At 44.4% G+C, this 9,839-nt stretch overlaps 1 protein-coding gene across 15 annotated transcripts in view; it reads left to right on the top strand.

The window, feature by feature from the left end:
• Positions 1 to 22: 22 nt before the first annotated feature.
• LIMCH1 (LIM and calponin homology domains 1) overlaps positions 23 to 9,839 on the top strand; it is a 97,718-nt gene continuing 87,901 nt past the window's right edge. For 5 of the 15 annotated variants that reach the window (XM_081813009.1, XM_081813004.1, XM_081813007.1 and 2 more), the window contains exons 1-2: positions 8,035 to 8,255; positions 8,631 to 8,826. In XM_081813009.1, coding sequence (XP_081669135.1) covers positions 8,232 to 8,255; positions 8,631 to 8,826 — 220 coding nt within the window. In that variant the 5' untranslated portion in view covers positions 8,035 to 8,231. Of the gene's footprint in view, positions 1,165 to 7,686; positions 7,769 to 8,020; positions 8,256 to 8,630; positions 8,827 to 9,839 lie in introns of those variants that run through there. The other 10 variants (XM_081812994.1, XM_081812995.1, XM_081812996.1 and 7 more) reach the window with 7 other exon arrangements.

Below are 9,839 nucleotides of genomic sequence, written 5' to 3'. Positions count from 1 at the left end.
TGTTAAAAAGACTCTCTGGAAGCCTTGAAGGATTCCTGACATGTGCTTTTCCCACAGAGGTAGAAAACCGAATCACGTCATAGCGTTGATACACACAACCATATTTTGGGCGTGTTGCCATGTGGAACCATGTACACATATCTTTCCTGATCTAGCAAGTGGAAGCAGGGTACAACCAGCACTTCCCCGCCTGATTGAAGCAATAAGACCAAATGTGAAAATAAAATAATAGCTTTTCTGTAAGCTTCAGATCCAAAGAATTCAGCTTTAAGGACCTCACCTTCAGCCTTCTGGGCTTTATGGAAAAACCACTGTATAGAGCATTTGCTTTTGTGCACAGTTATTTTGGAAAGACAGAAAAAAATGAACCGAGGACTGTAGCTTCAGACCATTGAACATTCATGGACATTTGTAAGCACCCAAGGTTATTTAGTTGGCAGTAATTTTGTCCAGGCTAAAAATTTCCCATCTCCGAGGAATAGGAATTTAACTCTACGCCAACGCTAGGTAGCTGAAGATCGTACTCTTCATTACTTTGCTTTCTTCTGATTTCAGTTAGATATATGCTGTTTCTCTTGTGCTGGGAACCACTAATTAACCTGGATCTCTGCCTCTGTGCCCACAAGTAGGAATTGTAAGCCTTTAAAAGCACCTCTTTCAAAAGGATTTGACAACCCATTTCATGCTCATCTGGGTGAAGACGCCAGAGTTTCTGAAAATTTTCACTTTCTACCTTTATTACCGAAAAATGATTTTGGAGGATTTATTTTTCCTTCTTGCTGTCTTAAAGATCATTTTCTTACAACCAAAATTTCCTAAAACTGGAGCTTTCTTTTAACTACCGAATCATGTTTGTGTTGACTGATAGAGCATTGGGTTCTTATTAAAATGATTTCACATTTAATGGATACCTCATGGATGGTGGTTTTTGTAAATCAGTGTCACATTCTCTCCTTCCGGCTTTCCTCTTGATGGGGCACTATTGATTCCTTAGTTTAAAAGTCATTCTTGAGGGAAAATTCTCCTGCTCTTGTGCCTGGTTTTGTTTCACAGGTACTAGTTACCATTTACTGGCTGGGAAAAGCAGCAAATAGCTCAGCGTCCTATAGCGGCACGACACTGAACCTGAAGGAGTTTGAAGGCTTGCTGGCTCAGATGAGAAAGGTAACTTGACTTTCCTTCTTTTTTTTTTTTTTTTTTTAGATTTTATTTATTTATTTGAAAGAGAGAGACACAGCGAGAGAGGGAACACAAGCAGGGGGAGTGGGAGAGGGAGAAGCAGGCCTCCCGCGGAGCAGTGAGCCCGATGCGGGGCTCGATCCCAGGACCCTGGGATCATGACCTGAGCTGAAGGCAGATGCTTAACCGACTGAGCCACCCAGGCGCCCCTTGACTTTCCTTCTTTATCCCAAGAGGTTAATATAAGATGGGAAATTAACACATTTACTTCATTTTTTTTAGATGTTATTTAGCACAAGTAGGGGGAGGGGCAGAGGGAGAAGCAGGCTTCCTGCTGAGCAGAGAGCCCGACATGGGGCTCGATCCCAGGACCCCAGGATCATGACCCAAGCCAAAGGCCCATGCTTAACCGACTGAGCCACCCAGGCGTCCCACATTTGCTTCTTTTTAAGATCCTTAACAGTTCACCGGGGTGAAATTGCACAGAACAGAGATGTCCTGCCCTCCAGGAAAGGACTAGTTGACTTACCAATGCGGTCTTTGCCTTGTGTGTCCCATGCCTACCTGAACTTTTATAGCCTTCAGAGAATGGAAGGTCTGAGTTCTCTCCAACTTTAATTCCAAAAGAGCAAATGCAATCTGTCAGCATGTGGCTTTGTATGCCAGAGAGCTCTGCACTTGTTTTCTTGAGGGAATAACACCTGAATTAAACAATACAGTATTATACAAAAATGAAGACTTGCTCTGCATTTGTCCTAAAGGTCATTTTGCTTACCCGTCACGGCCTTGGTATGGGTGAAGTCACGTCTGCCAAGCTCTTGCCTGGCCATCCACCCTGGACGGGCCCTGACAAATTAGAAGCATTCTCTGCGGAGATGTGCATTTTACGGCCATTGTATTTGGGTGACCTGGAAATTCGGAAGACTTTTTTTTTACAGCATTTAAAGCTTTATTTGTTTATTTGGTTATGGGAAAGACTGACTTAAGGTAGGAATTTGTCAAAGAAACAGGGGGATGTATTATGTATGTCTGCCTGTGTGTTCCTTTTTAAGGTTCAGCAATGTACAGGAACTCACCCAAAGTCCTAGGATATAGGACTGCACTCAGGCAGGCCCACCCAGCCAGCCTAGTGAGTGGATGAGGCTCAGTTGTCACATCCGTGGATTTTGGATAAGATCCCTATCGTAGCACAAATAGTCCAGGCCTTGCCCTTCCTCATTTCTCTAACATGCAAACGAAATGCACTAATGAGACCTTGAGAGACATTCCCCGCTTTACAGACTTTCTTTTCATACTGAAAACAAGAATGTGCTCCACCTTTCTAATAATTTATCCTTCTTTCTTTAAATTAAAGATAATGGTCCTGACAGTTCTTCCCATTTGGCTTGAGCCGATCTGGCTCATGTATTTTGTAAATGGACAAAGCTTTCATACTGGTTGTTATGCATATAAACAAAGTCCTTTAAGCTAAATTCCTTTAAAAATAAACTGAACACACCCACACAATACACTGTTTCTTACTTTTTACTCTCGTGGGTCCTTTAATTTTTCATGTAACTCTATTCTTAGAGCAAGTACAAAGGTAAGGTTTAGTCTGATTTGTGAAATTTGAATGCTTATTTTTTTATATTAAATTCGGATTTGAATAATGATACATGGGTCATCTCTTTTTTTTTAAAGTTATTTATTTATTTATTTGAGAGAGAGAGAGAGAAATCACGAGTTGGGGGAGAAGCAGGGGGAGAAGCAGAGGGAGAAGGACAAGCAGCCTCCACGCTGAGCGGGGAGCCCGATGTGGGGTTTGATCCCATGACCCTGAGATCATGACCTGAGCCCAAATCAAGAGTCGCATGCTCAACCGACTGAGCCACCCATGGGTCATCTTTGTACAACTGTTTAAAAGCCCTGCCTCACAGTTCCTTTCTTTGCTGGATTCCCTTGGAACCTGATTTATTCTTGCTATGGACATTTCTTACCATCACTAGTCCAGCTCCTCTATACTCTAAGCAGCTATGGTTTCTTCAGCAACCCTTCTACTGAGACCATATTGAGCTGACCCTTGTTATGTCAGCTGCCTTGAAATGACCTGTCGTTGCTAACAGCGGTTCCCTTCTTTTAGTGAACGTAGTACAATATCACAGGACCCAAGAGAGTACTTGGTATCACTGGACACAGCATGACTTAACTAAATGGCCAACTGTGGTACTCCCATGCCTCTGAATAGAGAGTAATTGATCTGAACGTCACAGATACATCCAATGCCTAGAGATACTAATTTATCTGGAATAGATATTATCTCATTTTATCGATTAAAATTGGGTTTGTCTGGGAAGTGCAGAAAACTCTAAATGTGGCTTAAATAAGATGAATTTAATTTCGAACTTACATAAAAGAGGTCTGAACATGAGCAGTGGGCAGGTGATCATCAGGGACCCAGGGTCCTTCTGTCCTTTTACTCCAACATTCTCAATCCTTGGGTTCTCACCTTCTGGTCCATCATGGTTGTGCAAGCTTTAGCCACCATATCCACATCTGAGCCAGGAGAAAGGAGGGATGAGGAGATGAAGGACCTCTGCCCTCCCTTTAAACACACGTCTGCTAAGTCATACACTACTCCTCTGCTCATATCCTATTGACCTAAACTTGGTCACACATCCAAACCTACCTGCAAGGAAAGACTTGGGAAAGGTAGGCTGTATTTCAGCTAAACCCTGTGGGTGTTTTCACTGGAGAAGAAAAGGAGCAGATACTGAGGAGACAACTAGAATTGCTTCGGCATGGAGACAGGCTGAAAGAAATTTGCAATTGAAATGTTTTCTTTCACAAAGGAGACTAACCAGAAATTTTTTATATTCATTTTTCTAGTGAGAGAAATGTTTGTAAAAAATTATCAACTTGTAGGGGTGCCTGGGTGGCTCAGTCAGTTAAGCATTTGCCTTTGGCTCAGGTCATGATCCTGGGATCGAGCCCCGAATCGGGCTCCCTGCTCAGTGGGGAGACTCCTTCTCCCTCTCCCTCTACCTCTCCCCACTGCTCGTGTCCTTTCGCTCTCTCTTTCTCTCTCAAAAATCAATAAATTAAATCTTTTAAAAATATTTCTAAAAATTACCAACTTGTACAGTAACATGTGTAGAGCCCTTAGCAGACGCGTCTGACACATAGTAGGTATTCATAGTAGGTTGCTGTTGCTATATGCCAAAAAAAAAGATCTCTGAGAGCATAGTGACAATGGCCTTTCAGTGAGCCCAGATATGTCAGAGGAGGTCTCCCAACAGAGGGGACACTGAAGTGGAACAAAGGGGCATTACTGTGAGAATGTTGAGGTTGAAGGAAGAATCATGGGGACTAAGTGGCCTTAGAATCTCAGGGACTAGAGCTGGAAAGTGAGCAGTCTAGGCTCTTCCTTTTTGTGTCTCTCTCTCACCTCTTGCTATCTCTCCTTGAGATTTCCTCCCATCAGGGAACATGGCCAACAGCATCTCCAGGATTACCTGTTCTAGCTCCTTGCCCAGAAAACAAGGAAATTCTTCCTTCTAGGCCCAGCTGCAAAATTCCTAGGGGTATACTCTGGCCCAGTTTCTGTGACCAAGGGTAACAGGTACCAGGATTGGCCTAAGCACTACCGTTTCAGGAGGGGAGGGGTGTTAACTAGAACAAGGGGATAAAGACGGGGGGATGAGATGGGCAAGAACAGACCTCTGCCTAAAATAGCAACCAACATCAGCTTCTCTTCCCTTAACCTGCCTTATTTTTTCATGGTACTTACCACTCAACTTTGTATTCATTTATCGGTTTTTCCATTTCCCTTTTGTCTTCCCTACTAGAACATAAGGCCCGTGAGGACAGGGTATTTATTGACTTTGCTGAATGTTGTGTGCCCAGCATTAGGATCGTGTCTGACACATAGAAGATGCTCGGTAAATATCCGAGGAGTGAATAGCTTCCCCAGCCAGAGTGTGGTAGGTGCAGATGGGTCATCAAGCTGGAAAAGCAGAACCCTAAAACACTCCAGAATAGGATTTAGCTGCTTTATAAATCACAACGGAAGCAGAAAATGTTGAGTGGTAACACAGAAGCATCTGGAGTTTCTCAGATACTGTAAGTCACCCACAACCTTAGCTGGTTCTCATTATCTCTGACAAAGAGGGATAAGAAAAGGACAGATGAGTGAAACGATCCAAAAATACCATAGATGTTGATAGTTCTCACCGCATTCATTAACGTACGTTTATTAGAACAACTAGCAGTTAGTACAATGGATAGATTTGGGTCTTGTCTCCTATCCCTAAAGTGCTCTCTGTAGATGTCGAAAATTTCCTGGGTTCCTGGATGAAAAGCATCGATGACATAACTAGACCCCGCAAAGGAGAATTTGGCCCATGCTAGCCTTTGTGCTGGTTTATAGCTTTTGTTCTCCCCCAAAAGCTTAACTTTGGTTGACTTGACGGAATCCAATAAAATTGCTTATCCAGCTGATGTCCACATCTTTATTTTTGGCTGAAGAACCAACTTCTTGCCTCACCCTGAGGTTCCAAGGGACCAGATTGGCCAAGGGTGACCACGGGTGGCCTGTTTTTCACTTTTCAAACTGGCCATGCCTTTCGGCTTCCTGCTCTCTTGCTGGATCCGTGATTTTATTCTTGGCTTTCTACGCAGTCATGAACAGAATGGCTTTTCTGTTTTTCTTTCCCATAACAAGCTGTGAGAAAGCAGCCGATGCTCCAAGAGACATGTTGACTTTTTCTTTCTTTCCTTCTGTTCTCTTGTGGTTTGTAGTAGGGGTGGGGAAGACATTTGGGCCTTTGGAAGAGCACTTCTGATTATTATTATTTTCTTGAAAATCCAGTTTGTAATGCTGCACCAAGCAGCTCATAAAATTGTGTCACTTCTAGACATGACGAGTGACCTGGTCCCGAGGGTCTGCCCTCTCTGATGGGAACCTCGGTCCAAGGCAACTAGTTATGGGATATAAATGGAGAAGGATCAGTACATATACAGGTTGTGTCCTTCCCTACATTCACAAAGTCTGTATGATTTACATATTGACATTTACGTACCCAAATGAATACATAGAAGTAATTCTAACCATAGCTAACACTTTTTGAGCACTTACGCATCAGGCATTCTTCTGAGTGCTCTCTGTATGTTAACATGTTTAACCCTCCTAGCAATCCTGCGAGATAGATGGTATTATCAGCTCCATTGAACAGATGAGAAAACTGAAATCAGACTAGAAAACTAATAACTTGCCTGAGGTCATAGAGATGACGAGAGGCGGAGGCAGGATTTAAACCCAGTCAGTTGAGCTTCCAAGACCTACCCTAAGCTCCTAACCTACCCTAAGCTGCTTCTCTTTTGCAGTATTTATAGTTGGGTGATGTAGGCATAAACAGCAGTTAGGAAAGGGGCATCCCCCAGATTAGCATCATTCACAGAGTAAGGAGGCAGTGAGTGTCCCGTAGTTGGAGAGGTGATGATGGTAATGCGGCAACTATAACTACCTCAAGTTTGATCAGACGTTGGCAGGTTTTACCCTTTGGGATCTGGAGATGGAATCCTGTGTTGGAATCACAGTTTTGCTGCTTACTCTGTGACCTCAGCCAAGTTACTTAACCTCTCTGATTCTTATTGTCCTCTTCTGTAAAATGAGGACAATGCTAACGACATCATTGTAGGGTTGTGAGGATTAAATACATGTGCAAAAAGCAACAAGTGTAGCCCTAGACCCATAGTAAGTATTCAATAGGAGTGACCTTCATTTTTTTAGCCATTTGGCCTATCCTCGGTGAATCAATAACCCATGATTATTACTTGCATTTCCAAAGAAATTAAATACAGAACCATATCCAATTTAAATCTATACTTCTCAGTTAGTTGATGAGTTCTTCCTTTTGCAGCTAGTCAGGCCTGGCTTTTGTTCAAGTCTTGCTGAACTTCTGACCTACAAGTAAACTACCTTAATTTCCATAACTGGAATTTCTGCCTTCCTCTGGAGGGTCAAGTGGGCTGCGCTCACCCGGGCCATGTGACAACCTCTTCTTCCGGGGCCCTAATCAGGGCCTCTGTGTGGAGGCTGCAGGGTGTTTCTCTCTGTTCTGCCCTCCTGTCTCCCACTCCCTTCTCTCCAGGCCAAACCCCTGTGTGCCTTGCAAATTACAGCCACGGCGGCCCTTCGGAATGCCTCCCGCTGGGGAGTGCGTTGGGGGCGCTGGAGAGAACGGATAAGCACCTGGCAAAGCCATGTGCTACAAAGGCCTGGGCTCCAGTGGGCATATCAGTCGGTTCAGGCAGTTTCCAAAATTGCTACCATGCAGAGAATATCTGTTTATTTGTCCTCTCGATCGGGAATGTGGAGGGGACCTTCCCGAGCATCCCAGGACATCCACAGGGTGACATTCCAGTCTTTGCCGAGGAGCGCGGGCCCCTCCGCCAGCATCCTCCGCAGCCCAGATTTTAAGCGACAGTCTGGAGGAGATTAAATTGAGGTTTATCTTTGAGTGACCGGCGTTATTTTTGTTTTCGTCAGCCTGGCCGATTGTAATGAATGCAACAACACTGGCGGGAACAAGGCTTTTATTCTAATGCAAGGGTGAGGATGGCTTTGACTGACCTTTCCGCTGCTGGGGTTTCAGTGTTTTAGTATGTGCTGCTTGCGCTGGAAAGAATTTATAATCACAGGCTGTCAAAGACAGCCATTGTTCTCCCTGCTCCGAACATGTGGGTCAGCCGCAAGCGCTTCAGCTCCCCCAGCGCCAGGGGCTGGCCGAGAGCGAGAGCATGCCTGGATTCTTCTGAGGCATCAGGAAAAGCAGTTTGCATATTTTTCATTGCCTTTTTTTTTTTTTTAAACTTTCTGCCTCCGAAAGACACCTCCCTTTCAGAGCAGGAATTTCCCTTCAAGGTAGCAGGAGATGGACGTGTGCTGCTTGCTCCAGACTTTACAGACCTGATTCTGCGGCAAAAACAAACGCTGTGTGCCTTGGCCAGCTAGCGTAACCAGGAGCAATCGCGCTGCCAACCCGGGGGCTCGGTCCCAGAACAGGCATGCGCCTATGGATTCCGAGAGACGGGTCAAGGTTAAGGCTTTTGGTGTTTAGTTTTGTTTTGGTCGGTCTCTGTACTCTTGTGAATCCAAACTTAAGGAGGCTTTTATTCTTCGTTCCTTCCATTTTTTTTTTTTTTTAAACGTGGTAGGGTGTGAGTTACTTGGATTTTTATTTATTTATTTATTTGAAATGTGCACGCTTTTCTCATGGGGAAAGTTGAGGCAGGGAGGGTGGAAGGATGCAACGTTGGCTTGTGGATGATAATCCGGGCCATAATTTTTTCCATCCTGACACCACACGCGGGATCTTTTGAAGACCACCCGGAGCTAGATTTTCCTGGTATCAGAGGCTCTCCATCTGTTGCTCAAGTGTCTGTAATATCTTTTTCGTTTTATTTTTGGACAGGAGACTGATGACATTGAGAGTCCCAAACGTAGTATCCGAGACAGTGGCTACATAGACTGCTGGGATTCCGAGCGCAGCGACTCCCTGTCTCCCCCTCGCCACGGCAGAGATGATTCCTTCGACAGCCTGGATTCCTTTGGCTCCCGTTCCCGGCAGACCCCTTCACCAGATGTAGTCCTCAGGGGAAGCAGCGATGGTAGGTTGCAGCCTTCGTACACTGCACGTCTTAGAGTTGAACATTCACAAGAGCTGCCTTGTCACCCGTGGACGGAAGGCGGGCTCCAGATCCACCGTGCTGGGACCCGGTAACTCTAAACTGGGAGAAGAAAAGCATTTTTAATGTTGTTTTTCGTGGCCCTTAGAATTTGGCTTGGCTTTGCCAGCAGTTTGAACATTGCCTCAGTGAGCCTCTCTTCTCTTGGAAAATATGTTACATCATTCCTCCCTTGGTCTCAGTGAATCAAGACGCTGTGCAGGCCGTTAGCTCATAAAGTGTGCCGAAGGTTTATATGCTCTGGGTATGAGGAAGGGAAATGTGTGAGTACCACAGTGCAGAAGTGAAAATGAATCAACTTCCAGCTAGCTGGAAATGCACTACACGCACTTGGGAAGGTGCTGAAGCCCGGGACACTTTAATTGGCAGGGTTTTGGCAATCTGTTCGATGCTTATGATACCTGGCCGTTGCCTGGAGCGTTGTGGGTGGCCCCCAATGTACACAGCCCAGACTGCCTGCTTGTTCTGAGTCTGGGTTTGATTTAAATCCCCTGGATTTTCTACCACCTGTAAGGACTGATCATTTTTCTTTAAAAATGTGTGGTCATGCGACCTGATGTAAATTTAAGGCATATTTTCCAGAAGCTGTTTACGTCACTTATCTTGTAGCTTTGTACTTTTAGGAAGGGAAAATGGCTTGGTTCGGCATATATAAACTTAAACTTGCAGGAACGCACTGAGGTTAGTGGGGCATTTTTTATTTGTTTCTGTTTTTTTAATGCATTGCTCGATTGATGCTAATATTCCTAGAGACTTAAGGCTTCTCTCTGAGATGAAAATTCCCTTTTATGGCTGAAAGATCCCTTTTAGCTATAAAACTCTGTCTAAAATCCTTGAGTATTTAATGTGCCTAGGTCCTGAATTAATTACTTGACACCTAGCATCTCATTTAGCCCTTAGCACCAGAGTACGAGATACATAGTTTCTGACTTCGT

Source organism: Leptonychotes weddellii, chromosome 2, assembly GCF_054177405.1.
Source record: "Leptonychotes weddellii isolate Sample4059 chromosome 2, ASM5417740v2, whole genome shotgun sequence".
Taxonomy (NCBI): domain Eukaryota; kingdom Metazoa; phylum Chordata; class Mammalia; order Carnivora; family Phocidae; genus Leptonychotes; species Leptonychotes weddellii.
This window is presented reverse-complemented; position numbering and strand designations above follow the sequence as displayed.